At 35.5% G+C, this 20,173-nt stretch overlaps 2 protein-coding genes across 4 annotated transcripts; both read right to left on the bottom strand.

Annotated features, from left to right (window-relative positions):
- Positions 1–5,967: 5,967 nt before the first annotated feature.
- Positions 5,968–8,685, bottom strand: LOC106439679 (elongation factor Ts, mitochondrial). Of its 2 annotated transcripts, none has more exons than XM_013881179.3 (9): positions 8,448–8,685; positions 7,740–8,063; positions 7,493–7,665; positions 7,310–7,399; positions 7,048–7,222; positions 6,751–6,935; positions 6,546–6,671; positions 6,386–6,474; positions 5,968–6,283 (listed from the first exon to the last, which is right to left on the bottom strand). In XM_013881179.3, exons 2-9 carry the CDS (start codon positions 8,047–8,049, stop codon positions 6,244–6,246), a joined length of 1,188 nt encoding a protein of 395 aa, XP_013736633.1. In that variant the 5' UTR covers positions 8,050–8,063; positions 8,448–8,685; the 3' UTR covers positions 5,968–6,243. The 2 variants fall into 2 exon arrangements, with proteins under 2 accessions (XP_013736633.1, XP_013736641.1); XM_013881187.3 differs by having other exon boundaries at positions 7,740–8,084; positions 8,448–8,561.
- A 565-nt stretch (positions 8,686–9,250) lies between these two features.
- Positions 9,251–14,382, bottom strand: LOC106439695 (protein SPA1-RELATED 2). 2 transcript variants are annotated; one of them, XM_013881199.3, is made up of 8 exons: positions 14,155–14,382; positions 12,657–14,008; positions 12,080–12,237; positions 10,985–11,756; positions 10,747–10,893; positions 10,282–10,599; positions 10,126–10,185; positions 9,251–9,866 (listed from the first exon to the last, which is right to left on the bottom strand). In XM_013881199.3, exons 2-8 carry the CDS (start codon positions 13,995–13,997, stop codon positions 9,675–9,677), a joined length of 2,988 nt encoding a protein of 995 aa, XP_013736653.1. In that variant the 5' UTR covers positions 13,998–14,008; positions 14,155–14,382; the 3' UTR covers positions 9,251–9,674. The 2 variants fall into 2 exon arrangements, with proteins under 2 accessions (XP_013736653.1, XP_048624548.1); XM_048768591.1 differs by having other exon boundaries at positions 14,158–14,321.
- Between the last annotated feature and the right edge of the window lie 5,791 nt (positions 14,383–20,173).

Consider the following 20,173-nt stretch of genomic DNA (forward strand, 5'->3'; position numbering starts at 1 on the left):
CGAACACCAGCTGTTTGTGCAAACGGTTTTAAGAGTAAGAAGGGAATATCAACAACAGATCTTGATTTTGTGGAAGAAAAAGAGACACAAGAAGGGAAATGAAGATTTTGTAGAAGCTGTTATCGACAATATGAATACAGGCTGTGATTATGCAGAGACAGTTTTGAATATGCTCAAGTCTTTTTGGTTCATGGAGAGTTGGGAAGGTGAGCCAACCACTGGTTTTGTTGGAAACAGATTTCATGACTTCGTAATCTCTGAGGTGTTTCATTTGCAACGACCACCTGAGAAAATATTCAACATAGAGAATGGTCCAGAATCAGAAGCTGTTTCAAGTCTTCTGCAGTGGCTGTTACTGAGCTCTTGGTCCAGCAGAAACGGAGACTCTCTCCGAACAAATCAGTCTGCTCTTGAATATGTTAAACTCGTGATAGGTGACAGCGTGGAACTGCTCTTTTGGTACCAGGAAATATACTTTAGTGAATCTTCTGTCCATGAAGAGTTGCAGGTCACTACAGCAGTCTGGCATCTTTGGATGCACAAGAATGAAATAGGGTCTTGTGTAGTGTTGTTACTGAAACGTTGGTTCAGAACATGGGAGTCTTTACTGCTTTGTTGGTTTATCAATGGTGTCTGTCTCCAACAGGATGATGCTTTGGAAGTTGAGTGTTTTGTATTAGGAGCTGGAGTTTTTAAAGTTGCAACATGACATCAGCAATGCTTAAGTGATGGAGAGCTGTGTGACGACAATGTTGCTGATGTGCTCACGTTATTTGGTGATACTCAGAGACGTGTGGGGGTTAGTGCAAACATGCCCTTTGATCCAGGAGGATAATGGAGTGCACAACAGTTTCAAACTGGTATTGGCCGAGACTACGTATTACAGATTCACACGGCATGGTGATGGATCAAAAGCAGTAGCATTCCCAAAACCTTGTGGTCAAGGTTTTCAAAAGAGGGAGGATTTGCTATAGGAAATGAGATGGTGCCAATAATGCCACGTCAGCAAAGCACACACGTCATAAAAAGTGTGATATATAGCGTGGAAGATAAAAATAGTTAGGTCATATCGAAAATTGTCAAGAAAGTTTGTTATCTTCTTCATCTCTATTCTGGTTTGTATTCTCTGTGATTTTCTAGGAATATCACCATGGATTCTTCATCCTTGCTTTTGAGTTGTTTCAACATGTAAACTCTTGGCAGGAGAGAGAGCGATTCTTTGTGTAATAACATTGGATCAAATCAATAAGAGTCACTATTCATCTTCTTCTTCTTCCCATTACGTTTTACTGTATCACAAGTCGAGCTAAAAGGGTATTGAACTGAACAATTATGAATTCTGAACTGTTCATATATCTTTATACAAAAATTATCCAAATACCTAGGAGTTTGAGTAAAAATCGAATAAAATTTAAATACGTAAATTCAAATTTGTTTGCAAACATATAAATTCAGTTTCTATATTTAAAAATATTATTGTATATTAAAATTTTAAAACAATCAACTATCTACAATTATTATTTATAAACTAAATATTTATATTTAATATTACACAAAAGAAAAATTATATCTGAAATATTCTAGATTATTTATATTCAATTTTTAATCTGAAATATTCAAATAATCCAATATTTTACCTAATTATCCCAAATTTCCCAAAGCGAGCCAGACGAACTAAACCTGACAGAACCTACTAAATTTCATTAAAACTCAAAACAATTCATATATGAAAAGGGTTTTTTGCCAAAACTAACCCACAACTTGATTTTAATCCCAAACTTATACCCAAACTTGAATCAAATGCAAAACTAACCTAAAAGCCTAGTGAAATTACAGCTCAGCCCTTTGTGACCAAACAAAAAAACAGAAGCCATTTTTACGAATATAGCCCTAGTAAATCGTCTGAGTCGTCTGAGATGTTGGAAGTCGTCTGGACGACTGAAGTGTAAGTCGTCTGGTACCGGTTTATTTTAAAAATAATTTATAAATCTTGTAAAAAAATATTTTGATTCGTGAAAAATAAAAATCAAGTAATTATAAACAGTTTTAAGTGATATAAATTAAGATATGATAAAATTGATTTGTTTTGAAGATAGATGAGTGGAAGTAGTGAATCATGAAATACTTTGGTTTAGGAGTTTAGCAAACATATGTTGTAGTATTGTATGTATTGTTAGGGTTAGATTTTGGAAAACTAAAATGTTTTTTTCAAAAATTAGTTTTCATCTATATGTGTTTATTTATGTGTATAGTAAACACTTTTCAAGTTTGATTTGATTTTAAGAAGTCTTTAATTAGATAATTAAGTTTAGGGGTTATGTTTAGGGTGTGGACGACTTATATTTCAGTCGTCTGTTGAATAATTTACTCGGACGACGTATATTTTAGTCGTCTGTTGAATAATTTACTCGGACGACTTACATTTCAGTCGTCTGGTGAAGAAATTAAAACAGATGACTTACATGTAAGTCGTCCAAATATTCCCGCCTAAATTTTTTTAAAAAAATTATTTTTCCGCTTAAATAATTTAAACCAGACGACTTACAAGTAAGTCGTCTGGAAAGTCTTCTATTTTAGTTTCCCGCTAAAAATATTTAATTTCCCGCTAAAAATATTAAACTCTTCTGGATGACTTACATGTAAGTCGTCTGTTTTAATTTCTTCACCAGACGACTGAAATGTAAGTCGTCCAGGAAGTCGTCTGAGTAAAAAATATTTAATCTAATTGGATTTTTTGTCTCCCTATATAAAGAAAAATTTACACATTCTCTCTCTTCCTCTCAAATGGCTGCAACAAAAATGTAATGTTCATCATTCTAAAACTCTCCAACCTCTCTCTAATCTCTTTGACTTGAAAACACCAAACTTTATATGAATTTTTCAGTTTTGTCTCATGTATTTCTTACTAATCTATCTCTTTTACAGGTTTTTAATCAAATGGTACTCATCTTCCATTAATTTAAAGGTAAATCTATTAATTTTAGATATGTATTTTTGTGTGTTCTATAAATGTAGATTTATCTAATCTTCCACTCATTTTTTCTATTTTTAAGTCATTTGAACGTTTTTGGATATGCAGGTTTTTCAGATCTGGATTTGATATGCAGGTTTTTCAGATCTGGAAGACTTCTTGGACGACTTACCTGTTAGTCGTCTGGAAGTCGTCTGGACTTCTTGGAAGTCTTCTGACAAAGTCGTCTGGACTTCCAGGAAGTCGTCTGGACTTCCAGGAAGTCGTCTGAACTTCATGGAAGTCTTCTGACAAAGTCTCCCTTTCATAATAGATCTGAGCATTTTGGTAAGTTCTTATGTCTGATTTTTCTTCATTTGGGAACTTCTTGTTGTATAAAGTTCTTACTTTTTTCCCAAACTAAAACTCTCCAAACCCACTCTAATCTCTTTGACTTGAAAACACCAAACTTTATATGAATTTTCCAGTTTTGTCTCATGTCTTTCTTACTAATCTATCTTTTTTGCAGGTTTTTAATTAGATGGTACTCATCTTCCACTAATTTAAAGGTAGATCTATTATTTTTAGATATGTATTTTTGTGTGTTCTGTAAAGGTAGATTTATCTAATCTTTCACTCATTTTTTCTGTTTTTAAGCCATTTGAACGTTTTTGGATATGCAGGTTTTTCAGATCTGGATTTAATATGCAGGTTTTTCAGATCTGGAAGACTTCTGGGACGACTTACCTGTTAGTCGTCTGGAAGTCGTCTGGACTTCTTGGAAGTCTTCTGACAAAGTCGTCTGGACTTCCTGTAAAGTCGTCTGGACTTCCTGTAAAGTCGTCTGGAAGTCGTCTGAACTTCCTAAAAGTCTTCTGACAAAGTCGTCTGAACTTCTTGGAAGTCGTCTGGACTTCTTAGAAGTCGTCTGGACTTCTTAAAAGTCGTGTGGTCTTGTCTACTCAAGTGGAATCCAAGCTTGTCTTTGTAGAGGAATGATCTATAATAGTTTTGTTTGTGGTCTGTTTTGTGAATTGCATGTCTACTCTTTTAGTTGTGAATTTTTTGTAAAATCAGTTATAATGTTTTCCAAGATGTATTAAATGTGCTAACAATGTGTTTAAACATTTACACATCAATGAAATAATAGACTTCAGTAGCTTTTTTCTTATCTTTGGATCTCTCATATGCAATAATAAACTCCAATGGTCTTTTTCTCATCTTAATAAACAAGAATGTTGGTAGCTTTATATTGATACAACATTTTAAGAAGTATTTTAACCCTTCTTCCAACTCATAACAATAGTCATCATTATTGTCTATAACAATAATACTTAAGAGATGGAAACAAACAATAGTAACTAGTCAAAGCATATCATATTTTATTATAAGTTTGCGTTGAAAAACTTAGTCAAATTTAGTAAAACTAAGGGATAGAACATATTTTGTAAATATGAGTTTTACATATCTTGAAGTTACTTATCACTCTTAAAAATACAAGTTATTCAAAAACTAACGTAGAAGACTTAAAAACTAGCGGAGAAGACGCGGACGACTTCAATCTAAGTTGTCCAGACGACTAAACTATACGTCGTCTGGTCAACACAGAGGTTATTTTTGCAATTGACTTTGAAATCTGTTATTTCGGACGACTGAAAAATAAGTCGTCTACTATTGTTTGGCTAAAAAAAAACTCCAAAAAAGCTAGACGACTTACATTTCAGTCGTCATAGGTTAGTTTTGCATTTGACTGGATAATTTCAGAAGTTTGACTTTTCTGGACGACTTACATTTCAGTCGTCTAGTGAAAATTAAAATAATAATATTTTTTTAAAAGTAGACGACTTACAGTTAAGTCGTCATAGGTTAGTTTTGCAATTGAAAAAAAAAACTTCAAGATTTAATTATATACAGACGACTTATAATTCAGTCGTCCACGAGACGACTGAAATGTAAGTCGTCCAGGATTTACGAGGTTTGACCAGAATCTCGGAAAAAAAATCCTGGACGACTTACAAGTAAGTCGTCTCGTGGACGACTGAATTATAAGTCGTCTGTGTATAATTAAATTTTGAAGTTTTTTTTTCAATTGCAAAACTAACCTATGACGACTTAACTGTAAGTCGTCTACTTTTAAAAAAATATTGTTATTTTAATTTTCGCCAGACGACTGAAATGTAAGTCGTCTGGGGAAGTCAAACTTCTGAAATTATCCAGTCAAATGCAAAACTAACCTATGACGACTGAAATGTAAGTCGTCTAGGTTCTTTGGAAATTTTTTTGAAACCAAACAAAAACAGACGACTTAACTTTCAGTCGTCTCAGGTTACAGATTTCAAAGTCAATTGCAAAAATAACCTCTGCGTTGACCAGACGACTTCCAGGTAAGTTGTCTACAGCCAGACGACTTCCCAAGTAAGTCGTCTGACGAACAGATCTGGAAAAAAACTCGATGTCATACCTTAAATTGGTGAGATAAGTTCCTTAGCATACATAAGGCTTCTCCAAGCACACAGAATCACAAACGAAAGTAACCCACCCAGAATCATTAGCTTCTATGACTCTATGAACCATAAAAAATTTTGAATCAAAATCTTGGGTTTTTTTAGCTCATTGTGGAGAGAAAGTGAGAGATATGTTGTGTTTAGTTCACAAGAATGGAAAAAGAAGAAGGGTAAATCGATTTTGGGAGCATTAAGAGCTTCAAATTAGTTGTTCATGGTGGTTGTGGTATTGATGACAATGGCAATCTTGTAATTACTTGAAGATGATGAGAGTGAGAGAGTAAAAATGTCATTTTCGAAAAAAAAAAGAAAAAAAAAATTGATGGCATTTTCGTAAATTATATGAACTTGTGGGGTGAATAGGGCAAAACCAATTTTCAAAAAAAAATGAGGTTAGTTTTGTGTTTAACTTTAAGTTATAGGTCAATGCTACAAAAAAACCCAAGAACCAAACCAAAGTATACAGTAAGTGGAGAGAGAAGTAAAGGTTTTTGTATAATGGATTTTTGTAAGAAAACTCAACAAGACATGGTTTTTACTCAAAAGCTTCCATAGGCAGTAGTCAAAGAGTGAAGAAGCGATGTGCACAATCACAAAATTAAAATCTTATTGGGATATTGTATGGCAAACTCACATTTTTAAAACAACAAAACATGGGAAAAGGAAAGCCTCACACTCTCTGTAATCTAAAGCCGGCATAAAAACCACATGGTGAGTGATCGGTAGTAGAACCTGATGAACCAAAGAAAGAGTCTCTGAATTTAAACACCATCTCCACATTAATCATCTTCAAGCAGTTTGAGCAACCGGTTCATCAGATGCTTCAAGCCTTTCAAAAACAAAATAAGATACATGTTCTTAGCCGCTAATCTTGTGACTAAAGCCATACATATATACAAAACATATACATGTCATTGTTACATTAATTTACCTTTCGATTCCTTCCCCAACCTCAACTCTCAGAAAATCGGCAACCTTCACAGGAGAACCCACCTCCTTGGATAAACTATCCACCAGTGTCTGTGGAATATCATAGATTTTTTTGAGAAATTTTCCATAGCCTTTATCAATTCAAAAAGTAATGCACATACCTTTATGTTTATAGAATCATTCACAATGAACTTTTGCTCCATCAGAGCAACATCTTCGAAATATTTACGGAGACGGCCTTCCACCATCTTCTCCACAGCCATCTGAGACTTGGCTGTACTTTCTGCCTGTTAATAAGACAGTTTTTGAAACTCAGGTTATGTAATGTCTGTTTGCAAACTACAGCTCAATGGAGTGAAGGTTGACCTGAGACTTGAGAATCTCCCGTTCGTTTGCTAATGCTTCAGAAGAAACAAGGTCTTTGCTTAAAAATAAAGGCTTTGCTGCTACAACATGCATGGCCAGCTCTGAGCCTACACGTTGAACAGCCTCTAGTTGAGTGTTTCCACCTTCTACTTCGAGAGATACAATCCCAGCTATACGACCCAACCCTATTAAGATTTTTGATACCATAAAATCAAAAGTTAAGAGATGAATCATGAAAAAAGAGATTAGTAACTAACGACAAGGAAACTAACTACATTTTAACAGTTTTTTTGGTACCTGGTTGGGGACTTGTGTGGAGATATGCAGAGAGGACGCCTGCTGAAGATTTTGACATTAAGAAACCTCTCCTAAACTTGACGTTCTCTCCCATAATTGCCGCTACTTCTGTAGCAGCGTTTGAAACTGTGGTTTCGCCGTTCACTTTTGGATGGTCGAGATTGAGCTTCAACTCCTGAATGGCATTATATGTGATATCAATATCTCCAAATTGTGAAGGACATAAGATATATATAACAGGTGAGGGCATCTAACAACTGACCTCAAAAAGATCAGGGCCAAAGGGGAAAACACCAGAAACTTGCTGAGAACTGTTTTCAACCAGCAAAGCACGTCTTGCCATAGCTAAAGCCTGCAGACATGGTAGGTTTTAGAAGAGAACATAAATGGAAAGCTAATTATCAAGCAAGCAAGCAACCCAATTGAAATAGCTAATGGCACTAACCAAGTACTGGAAGATGTCGTTTCTAGCCACAAAGTCTGTCTCACAGTTGAGTTCGATAACAGCAACCTTTCCTTCGTTTTGGGCAACCGCAAGCATACCCTCTGCAGCTGTCCGTGACGACTTTTTGGAAGCCAGTACTTTGCCTCTCTTCCTCAAATCCTTTTGAGCAGCCTCTGTGCCAAAAATCGAAAACACCCATTTGAGAGCACACGAAACAGAAAGAAAGGTGCACCAAGCCAATGCTTACCAATGTCCCAGTTGCATTCAACAAGAGAAGCCTTAACATCCTTAATAGGAGCACTAGTTCTTTGCCTCAGTTGCTTGATGAGGCTCATCTGGTCAACTACAGCAGGCGCCTCCGAACTAAAACTCCTCAACAAGTTCCCAAACCCACGAACAGGGTTTGCGTATCCAGAAGGTACAGAGCTCCTGTACTGAGACATACTTTCCCATTTGCTTGCCACAGTAGTAGAGTACTCATTTCCACAACCGAACCTACGACTAGCACTATAAACAAAGACTCCAAGGGGTCGTCTCGCTTCCCTAGCAAACGCCATTTTTTCGCAAAAACCTGATAGAATTATAACCAAAACTAATCAGGAAAATGAAACATCAGTAAACATTTGTGACAACTCTAATAAAAAAAAAAATATTCCAAGAATCTGCAACTACTCTCACCGAACCAAAATGAAACTCGGACAAAAGTTAAGATTTAAGTATGTCATATGAAACAGAAGCTTCTTCCAACTGTTTCACTCATACCAAGAGATTTGCTTGACTAGTTGTTTTCGAAAATCCAAGCTAAGAATCCAAAATCTAGTAATGATCCATAGAGCTTTTTTAAGGATATGGAGAAAACAAGAACCGTTCGATAGGTATACCGCTAAAACGAGAAGCGAAGAGTATATTTATCATTTTCATTGCAGAACATCTAAGAGTATAATCGGAGACTCACCTAGTGTAAAAGTTGTGTTCTTTGCGTTACTAGAGAGAGATCGAGATCATAGAGTAGCTTAAGAAATGGAGCGTACACGGCGATGAGGGATTGTTTGATAACGGAGGAGACGACGGCGATGGGTTTTGTAATATTTGGAAAGGGTTCTAACTTAAAATGTTTATGGGCCGATTACATGGCCCATTCAGACACTTTTTTAACCTTCTTTATTTTGTTTTCCTTCGATAATAGTGTGTGTTCCTGGGCATGGATAGAAAGAAACCTTTCAACTAGATAATAATGATTACTAGTTTCACATACCATATCGCCTATGGTAAAATTAGCCAAGTTTTGTACGTTCACTTGAAATCTCAAAATTCGAAAGGTGGTCCTGGTTACCTTCAATAGACCACAGCTGGTCTATTATGAACCATATCACTCTGATTTTATGCCATCACTAATAAGATTTGATAAAAAGTCTGGATTTTCCATTTTGTGTTGCAGAAAGTAAAGAATCTTTAGATACCAAAGACAAAGGTCATAACCAAGAAGATGGAGCACCTTCTTCAGTGAGCAAGAGACCTTAAAACAGACACAAAGATTTGTATATATTTACCCTTGAGTCTTGTATTTTTGACAGTAACACCAGATGCAATGAAACTGAGCAAAATTCGCAAGAAAAGTCCATTACGAAAAGAAGAAAAAAATTCTTTAGAATCAAAAATAATAATTTTGAAGATCTTTTAGTTTTTTTTTCGAACCGCCTTTCATATATTAAAATTTAAAATAAAGATCCTTTCGTTTAGTGGTGGATGAGATTCATCTTTAGGATAAAAGCTCATATCAACTACTGTATGTATGTGTATATACACATCAAAAACAAAAGAGTATAATACTCTATAGGAAGGAAAATTTACATAACAAAAGTGAGATCTGGTATCATAACCATAGGAGGGCAAATAAATAAATAAAAAAACTTAGCAACACCACCAAGAAAAGGTCTTACCTTACTACGTATCCTCATCACCTGTATTACCCAAACCTCACCTACTAACCAACACTGTACATGGGATTGAATTACTGATCATATCTCTTCTGTGTTCATCATCTCAACCTTCTCCACAAACTCGGTAGTACGATTGTTTTGTCCAGAGTCTTGGGTTGATGGTTCTTTGTTTCTACCCTAAAACCGAAGGGGCTCTCCAGGTGAAAGAAGATTTACATAGGCTTCTTCTGTAGGTAATGATTTCAAACCAGCTGTAGAACTTTGATAGACCCATTTGAGCTAGCTGAAACAACCATATTTGACCTTTTTCTCCAGCAAACGCTTGAAACAAATAGGTTGTTGTCTTCCTCAATCTCCTTTCCTGATATAGGATCAATCGAACCAAACTTGTACGCGGTAATGGGCATTGGAAGAGACCGGTGATATGCATAAACCTTAGCAACGAAAAAAAACAAGGAACACCATTTGTTTTAGTCAGAGAGATCACTAAACAGATAAAATATGAAATTATTTTACTAATGTCACTAGCAACAGATTGGTTCCTCCGTTCACATGGAACTCTATCTGCATAGGGAATACGTAAACTCTGGAGCTAATGATTAAGTTGATGTATCAAACTATCAACATGTATTTATAATTTGGAACAAAAAGTTCTGTAGGAATCTCATTGTGTTCCCAAGTTTTAGGTCATACCTCATTTGTCTCAGAGCCACAAGCTATATATCCATCGGCAGTAGACAAACCAACAAAGTTCTGAAAACAGACAGGAAGATGACAAATCAACCACAAAGAACAAAGAGGAACATTAATAAGGATTAACAAAGTGTCAGCATTAGCTACCTAGCCTACCTTCTCGTTTGTATGGCCACCAAAAGTTAAGCTGCAAGCATTTGTGGAGAGGCCACCGTGAGTGGTTTTCTTAAGATCCCAAAGCTTTAACGTGTTATCAGTTGATGCTGTGACAAGGGTTTCACTATCCAAGAATTTGGCGTAGCTAACTGCTTTGTTGTGTCCTGACAGTATGCACCAAGGAGTTCTTAAATTCCGTGTATCGTAGCAGTATGTTCTGAAATCTGATGATCCAAAGGCTAGCAGATGAGAGGACTGTGGAGAAAATTGCACACAACAAACGTTTGCAATGTTCCTGATCGTTCCTAAGCAGTTCCTCTGCACATTCAAGCAAGAAGATTGCGTATTAGCTACAAAGCTGAACATATGGATGTAACAACAACAGAGTAACCCCAAGTGCTGTTTGTTCATTTATAAATATGCAGTATGATGTGCCTATGCATGTAGAGGTAAAGAAGAGCATGCCTCGTTGATGTTCCACAGCTTCACAGAACAATCATCGCTTCCACTGGCTAATTTTGTCGGACACGCTTCAGAGAAATCAACAGACCAGGCCCGCTTCTCGTGCTCTATGAAATGTGAAATGGCCTGTCCTGTTGTCACATCCCATAGCTGGATCCATCATAATACACTTGAATTCATTAGATAAAAGGAAAATCAAGTGATAATCAATCCAAATAACACTTTAAATGGTTCAGATTACCTTGATGATACCATCATAATCAGAGGAAGCTAAGTAGTTCCTGATATAGTTGTTCCAGCAAACGCCGCTAAGCTTTGATCTATTTGACATTTCCACGGCTGGATAGTGAATGTCCACAGATTCGTTGAATAGGGAATTGAACTCGAATATCTTGATTTTCTTTGAAACACCAGCCGTAGCAAAATAATCTTCGTCTCGATCAAAACCCAGAGAACAAATCACATTTGAAGTGTTGTTCAACTCCCCTGTCCTCAGAACACCTCGTGTTTCAAACTTGCTATATCGAGCATACTTGCATAATCCATCAAAGAACGCTCCAACGCGATCATCTGAGCTCCACGTCTCACTATTTTCTTGTTCTGATATAACATTCTCATCACGATTTCTTAGCAGATCTCTATCCGGGCGTAACCTATAACGTGCTTCAGGAAGATGAACATCTATCCTTGCTCCGAAATAAGCAGTTTCAAGCTGTTTAATGTTCGTGACCAGTCTCTTTTCAGGTACACTTGAAGCAAGCGATGAGCCAGAAGCTTCTCCCACAGACAGAGGACTTATGGCACAACGCCTCTTCACAATTTCTTCAATATCTGCTTCTAAGGACACAATTTCTCCCATCAACTTTCCAGCATGCTTCTGCATTTGCTCTTGGGACAAAACGAGGAAATGCTGTAACAGTTCAGACTCTGTGTCCTCTTGTTCAATAGCTAAAGACAAACCTTCAGCATATAAATCTGGAATTCCATTAACCACTTCAGACTGCAAGATATCCCTGATACAGAACAACATAGAATTTACAAAAGTTTAGAAATTATCAACACATAAGGGGAGCTCGTATACAAGAAAGACTATATTATTCCGAGTATAACCAAATAATCCTATCTGAAATTATTAACGAGAATATCTTCCTATGTTTACAGACAGGAGAACACCTCCAAGTTACATTTCATTTAGAATGAATGACCAACAAGACTATCTTCCAATAACACCAGTTGGAAACATGGCCTTAACCTTCTACAGAATCAAGCATACAAAAGTTCGATAACATGCTTTTTTATTACTTGAAAATTAATGCAGCGAAAGAATTTGCATTGCCTGGTTGATGGTCGGCATGAAGGCTCTGGATGAAGTAACCAGAGACAGAACCCAGCTTCCTTTGGATTCTCTGACAGAAATTTGGGCGGGAGAATCCGGTGACGGATATCAGACATTACAGCCTCACGAGCTCTTTCACTTTGAAATTGACTAAGCAGCTGAGCGCAAAAAAAAAACCCATATAAGAATGTCAACTAGAATCATTCGCTTGACAAAACAACAGCCGAATCAAAACATTAACCAAGTCAACTATAATGTCAACTAGAAACTGTACTGATAAAGGAACATCGTTAACATGTAACATGAATCAAATTAAAAATGGAGCCGTAACACGTATACAGAAAACTTTAAGTTTGGCAAATAGCATAAGATTGAGAGATACCGAACATGACCCGCTCATACTACGGCCTCACTTATAGAAAGCATTATCCCATGAAAAAACTTATACTAGTATGTCAAAGCAAGGGGCAATGCGATTTCAATTTCAATTCAAGAATGAAAAATATTTACAATTGCAGGCAAAAAGCTACAATAGAATGTCACCCCTCAAGTGAAATTAATAAAAACTTCTCCATACCTCGAAAAGAAGGATACCCAAACTATAAATGTTTGAAGAGACTGAACGAGTCTCGCCCCTGAGCTCCTCGGGACTTGCATACCATTTCTCCTCCAACTGCTCACTCATTGACGTAAAAGAACGGGCAGATGGACTACACTGAGGATGACTCGATCTTAGACGAAGCTCCTGTGTTGCGCTGACATCATTTTCAGTTTGGATATTGAGGTTGCCGCCGGCTCGTTGAAACATAGGCCACTGTCTAGAGCTTGGTCCACTTGACTTGTGCTTCTTTGCAGGGACGCCGGGACTAGAAGCAAATCCTGTATCTCCTAACCTCCTTCTAACCAGAGGTTTCTCGGGTTGACTTAATGTATTTTTGTTCAAGTTGCTGTCAGAAGACTCCCGGTGAAAACCTGAACCAACATACTTGACCTCGTTCTCCTTGAGAATTTTAAAGAAAGATGGCCGTGGGTCAGATAAAACAACTCCTTGGGAATGAGAATCATCCACATGCTCCACGATCTGCCTAAAGATACGAAAACATTCAGCTTTATTAACTTCCTGACGCTCTGACTTCAACCAATCTCTCAGACTTAAACCTTCACCTCCACAACCACTATCCGAAGGATTAGAAGTACAAGAAGATGGATTACCGCCTTTTAAAGGCAAAACGTCACAAGCCTCCACCGCCAAAGGAGTGCTGCCCGAAACCTTCGCTGGAGTATCGTTAGATATTACTGAAGGGCTAGCCACAGACTGTTGATCCACATTACTAGCTTTAGATCTATTAAGCGGCGGTCCTCTGAAAGTGACACCCTTTCCCTTCAAGGTTTTCTTAACAAAAAACTGAGAGAAACCAGACTGCGACAACATCTTCGTCTTGATGCCTCCATGGGACAATGCATCTACCGGTACAGGGTTTCGTTCAACATCACCAGTTGAGGTCTTGCCTGCATTTCTCAAGATACTTGTTATTACTTTGTCACCTTCCCTCTTATCCATAGAACTGCTACTAGGCAGAAACTGAGTGCGATTGATCTCTAACCTAGCTCCACTACTTGAACTACCAACTATGGCCATGCTCGATCCTTCACAAGTTTTAACAGTCAACTCCTCAACCACGTCATCAGCAGAACATGGTTCATTCTCTGTCTCATTGACATTCTTACCGTCTAGAAAATCAGCTATCACGCCAAAGGAGCTATCAGGAGAACCGGGATCATCCCTCTGAACCTCAGCTTGAACTTGTTTGGTTTCCTGGATTTCATCCGGTTTAAGAGATTGCTGACCGTTTTTGAATTGGATGTGAGCAGCTTCGGCTTCATTGATGCTGCTACTCACTGAGCTTTCATCCATCATTCACTATTTTACTGTTAAGAGAAAAACCATTCAGCAAAATAAAATAGACATTCGAATATGCTTTTTGATTCCACAATCATCCAGTAAACAAAATAAGAAAGCTGGAATTGAAGATTGGCTTCTATTGATTCCGCGTGAAAAAAACCTTTTTGTGTACCTTCTTAGAGATGATTAAGAACAAGAACGAGCCGCGAGAATCGAATCGGCGAGAAGCCAATCATTGACGAACGAAGATCCACCGACGTAAAATCGGGGGAGGTAGGCGGTGGGAGAAGAGAAGGGATGAAATCTGGAAAACGGATATTTTTAATGTATTTGACTGTTTTTTAGTAAGCGACAGATTCGAACACCACACAGATAAAGTATTTTAACTCTAAAAGTAATAAACCGGGGGGCGGGGGGAGGGGGTTTGTTTTTTGTTATCCCTATCGGCACTTTTAGAAAATCCATCCGAAAAATTTAATGTTTACCACTTTCGTACTACTATTTTTTATCTTTACTACTACTAAAAAAATATTTTCAAAAACATTTTCTTTGTTAAGTGGCAAAAAACTCTTACACTCTTGTTCTTTCTATATATAATAAATCATTATTTAAATAAATAAATATGCTTTCGAATTATACTTTTTCAAATTCAAATTTTTTCATAATTCTTATTTTTTTGATTTTTTTTTTCAAATTTTCTTTTTGAAAACCGAAAATTATGTTTGAAACTATTTTTTTAATATTTTTAAGTATTTATTCATATATTTATTAGAATCCTAAATTTCATATTCCAAAAAACCTACCTTACTCCACATTCAGCTCTAAACCCTAAGTCTAGATAGTTAATCATAGGGGTAAAAGTGATTAGTGTAGACATGAAAAGTGGTACTATGAATATGGTATTTATGGCAATTTCCCAACCCATAATATCCTATGTTCTAAAACTCGGTCGCCTAGCCGCCTAGGCGACCGTCTAGGCGGCCGTCTAGGCGTTACACGTCACTTTTCCGCCCCGATTTATGCCAAATCGGTTTAAAAAATCGGATATCCGATTTTTTTCCGCCTAGACCGCCTAAATGACCGCCTAGCCGCCTAAATGACCGCCTAGCCGCCTAGGCGGCCGCCTAGCCGCCTAGGCGGCCGCCTAGCCGCCTAATCTATTTTTTATTTATTTTTTATTTTATTTTTTTATTTTTTTTTATTTTTAATAATATTTTTATTTATTTATTTGGTCTAAAATTTTATAAATATCATTTATATTCATAATTTTGATGAAAATTACACTATATTAAGTTTATATATTCTATTTGTGTGTTTTATACAATCTTAAACATGAAAATGTATTAATGTTATACACAATTAAAGATTAACATGTTTTATAACTTAGTAAACCATCTAAAAATTCCGCCCCGCATAATTTCCGATTAATCCCCGATTTTCTCTTTAGGCGCTAGGCCCAACCCGACCGCCCGACTAGCGCCTAGCGCGTTCCCGAACAGGGATAATATCTCATCTCACAAAGCCATAGATGCAAAATTGAACTCTATGATTTGCTTATTAACTCAAATTGATTGTTTTACTCTAATAAAAAAAAAACGTGACAAATACAAATTTCAGTAAAACGCTTAATCGCATTTAAGATATGAGCATCTGTACCTTTTCGTTGTTTCTCAATGAAATATATTGATATTCCGAACGAGGTCTATCACTGATCATAAATCCATATTAGATTTGATTCGCGTTTATAAAGTGCAGAGGGCGAAATAATTATTAAATGCACCATGTGATTTTTTTAAGAAATAATTAGTTATATATACATCAAAACTTTCTAAATTAGAAAAATACCCTACGCGTTTCAAAACCCAGAATCACTATATAACATTTTGTCTTCGTTTGCTATTTTGTCTCTGCATTTCTGTTATTGCTATTTTCTTTCTTCATCTCTCCATTCTCTTTCTTCATGTTTCATCTTCTTTCTTCGTCCTCATTCTCTTTTTTCATCTCTCCATTCTCTTTCTTCATGTTCCAATTTCTTTTTCCATCATCTAATCTTCATCTTAGATTTTTATGGCACAAATCTCACTTTCTTTTATTTCATTGACATCAGTGTTTTGGCACCAACCACGACCGACGTCCTCCTCTTCCTCATCCCATCCTTGCCACCATACCCAATCTATGAATCTACCTATTAGGCTTTTGGTGTTAGAGATTGTGATTAATTTTAGGGTCTCAGCAAGTCGGGAATGTACATCTCGTTCTAATTTTTAACTTAGATGTTATATAAAATGTTAGTAAATATCATGTTTACTAGGAAACTATGCTTACCAGGTAACATGGTTTGTTGCGGATACTTTATTTGTTAGCTGATACATTCGTTCGCTAACTGATAGATTGTTTAATGTATGATCTGTTAATTGATATATTGTTTGATAATATGCTCTCTTAGCTAATACATAGTTCCTTACATGATTTTTCATTAGCTGAAACATTTCTTGATACCAACAAAAATATTCACCATTATTTAGTATAAAAATTTCATTTAATTGACTATAAAGATGAAGAACAAAGTATCAACTCGATGGTTGATATACATGGCATTGAGCATTTTGATGAAGATAAAAATGGACATATTGCTGTCGAGTACTTCTCAAACCTCTTTCTGTCTTCAGTCACCTACAAACCCATTAGAGTTGCTGAAGGGTTTTACGTCTAGAGTTACTGACATGATGAATCAAAACCTTACCAGGCCAGTCTCGGATAATGAGATCCGTAAGACAGTGAAAGCAGTAAAAAGTGATAGTGCTCCTGGAGCTGATGGAATGACAGACAAATTCTTTCAACATTTCTGGATCATCACGGGAGTTCAGGTTATGAAGGAGGTCAAAAATTTATTTTCTGGTGGAGTTATCAACAGAGTGGAACTTCACGCAACTATGCTTATTACCAAAAAAGCCCAACCCAAATAAAATGACTGATTTGCGTCCCATAAGCATGTGTTTTGTTGTATACAAGATCATTTCAAATGTCTTGTGTTCCAGACTGAATAGCATTCTGCCACAGATTGTCTCCCCCACGCAAGGTGCTTTCATGTCAGGTAGACTCATCTCAAATAACCTCCTGAGAGCACATGAAATGATCCATGGGATGAGGACTAACCCAAGCTGCAAAGCGGACTACATTGCTATTAACCCGAGTTGAGTGGGATTTTCTGGAATCTTTATTTCTCAAGATGGGTTTCAATAGACTGGCTGGATTATGAGATGTATACAACCAGTCTCTTACCCTGTGCTATTGAATGGACATACACACGGACACATCACACCAGAACGAGGTATATGACAGGGAAACCCTCTTTCCCCTTTCATCTTCATTTTGTGTGCAGAAGCTCTCGTACATGCCATGAACAGAGCTGAAGCTAGAGGTGAAGTCAACAGAATGAAACTATCCAGAAGGTGCCCATCAGTGCAACATCTCTTGTTCGTCGATGATAGACTATTCTTATGTCGAGAAAATCTCACCGAAATGTCTAATTTTTACGCTCTTTAAAACTATATGGAGACTCCTCGGGTCAGGTCATCATCATTCGTTTGGACTTACATGAAGCCTTTAAAGCAATTTTCAATGCTCTGTTGTGTCTTAGATATCGCGCTCTTTTGAACAAAATTGATTATTTGCGTCGTGGTTTTTGTTCTGTTCTTTTTGAGCAGCAAGTTCCAGCAACAAATGTTCGTGATATTGCCAGAAGTGTGCTGCTTGACAGCTGGTTTCAATCTTATCTGGCGCTTGGTGGACCGGCGTGGCTGCACAACAAAATTTAGAGTGAAGCTTCATCCAACAACTTTTAGATCTTTCCCTTAAGATTAGCTTGTTGGCCATGGTGTTTTGCTTTGAGTTTTGTCTTATCTTCTTTGTTTTGTGTTATCTTTCCCATGTTCACAAAACAATGTACCATCTCTTAATTGAGTTCAGACGTTTTAAAAAAAAAGACTATAAAGATGATTGAGAATAAGTTTTCAACATATGTATGAATGTGAATATTCGTTATTTGGTATCCAATGATATATCAACTAAGATAAATCACATATCATATAACAATCCATTTATGAACTAACAAACTATGTATCAAACAAATGTATCAGCTAACAAACCATGTGTTGATTACTAAAATATGTATCAATTAATGAAAACTACTTGACATATTATCAATCATTTATCAACTAACATCAATCTGGTTGTAGCAATTAACAATTCATGTATCGATCAATAAACCATGTATCAGCTAATGATAACTATTTCGTTACATCTCATCAAACATTTATCAATTAGATGTATATGTTCGTAACAACTAACAAATCATGTCTCCTAAGTGACACTATAAAACTAAGAATCCGTTTAAACATAAGCAATATTAGGTAACTGATAAAATTCTGACTAAAATATATGTTATCTAAATAAAAAAAACAGATTCACAAACTCTTGATCAACCACACCACATGAACCATGGTTGACGAACCTGCCAAAACTGGTAAGTCCTCCAACCACGTCGGGACAAAACCACAACCAAAAATTGCTATTGGGATTGGATATTGAAAGTGGTAGTTATTAGAAAGAGAAAGTGGTGGTATTGGTAGGAGATGATGAGATTAGCATTTATGGTGTCAATGAATAAGAGTAAAATCGGATCTTGCTTCGGTTGGGAAATCAAATTTAATTGTAAATCAAAACTATAATTATCAAGAACATGAAATATGATCCGTAAGAGAGAGGAGATGAAAGAGGAATAGAAGAGAAGATGAGAAATGGCTAGGATAGGAGAAAAGAGAGAACTATGAAACTAGGAGTAGTATTTGAGTTTTGGAAAGTTGAATAGTGCTTAGTGTAGTTTCCTAATTATGGTTTTTAATGTATATAGAACCTAATTTCTCTTTTTAAATTTTTTTTAACACCTCTTTTTAAAAAAAAAATAAATATTGAAATTTAGATGGAAAAAATCATTAGGAATGTCATTTTCTAGTTTTACTATACCACTAGATGTTTAATATATTTATTTTGAATTTGTGAATAAAATTGAAATATTTTTGGGGATGTATTGCCTTGATTATAGGGGAATTTTCATGTTTACCACATTGTTGGTACCATTATTCATGTTTACCACCACTAAAGAGACATTTTCAAAAATATCTTCTTCACTAAGAGGCAAAAGATTTTTATATACTTACTCTACACATATATATATAATGAATAATTACTTAAATTAAAAAAAGAGAAATACCCTACGATATCACTAAAAAAGTTTTGGTCACAAAAATAGATTCTAACGATCAAAATGACCAAAATGTATTATTAAGGAGGTAAATATATTTTTATAGCCTTTGGGTTAACTAATCCAAACCTTATGGTTTAGAGTTAACGGGTGGAGATTTGAGATTGGGGTTTAAAATTTTATAAAATAAAAAATTAAAATTAAAAATTTAAATATAAAAATTTTAAAAATAGTTTCAAAAAGTATTTTTGAATTACAAAAATAAATTTTGAAAAATAAATAAATAAAAAATTCGAAAAAAATATTCAAAAAAAAATATTTATAAAAAAAAAATTTATAAAAAAGTTCACAATTAAAAAACATATAATCTAAAACTATAAAAAAAAATCATTTATTTTTATTTTTTATATATCTAGGGTATTAGGGTCATTTCACCTATTAAATTAAACATTTTGGTCATTTTGCTTCTTGTGGTATATTTTTTTGACCAAAACTTGAAAATGGTCTATTTAGGAGAATTTCCCAAAAAAATAAAAAATAATAATTTTTTTTTATGTTTTCAAATTATACTTTTAAAAAAATGAACTTCTTATTTTATTTTTTGAATTGTTTTTTCAAAATTCTTTATGAAATTCGAATTTTTTTTTAACCTATTTTTTTATTAAATTAAGTATTTATTTATATATTTATTAAAATCATAAACTCCACATTCCAAAACTCTTACTCCACCCATTAACTCTAAACCTAAAGTCTAGATTAGTTAACCGTAAGGTTATAAATGTTTTTTTCCTTCTTTAATGGCGAGGGTAAAAGTGGTTAAGGTAAACATGAAAAGTGATATTATGAATGTGGTAGTTTTGGCAATTTTCCTTGATTATAAATAAAAGACAATATCTTACTTTTAGTAAAGTAATCCTTGTAAGTTTAG

This window comes from Brassica napus, chromosome C9 (genome assembly GCF_020379485.1).
Source record: "Brassica napus cultivar Da-Ae chromosome C9, Da-Ae, whole genome shotgun sequence".
NCBI classification, from domain to species: domain Eukaryota; kingdom Viridiplantae; phylum Streptophyta; class Magnoliopsida; order Brassicales; family Brassicaceae; genus Brassica; species Brassica napus.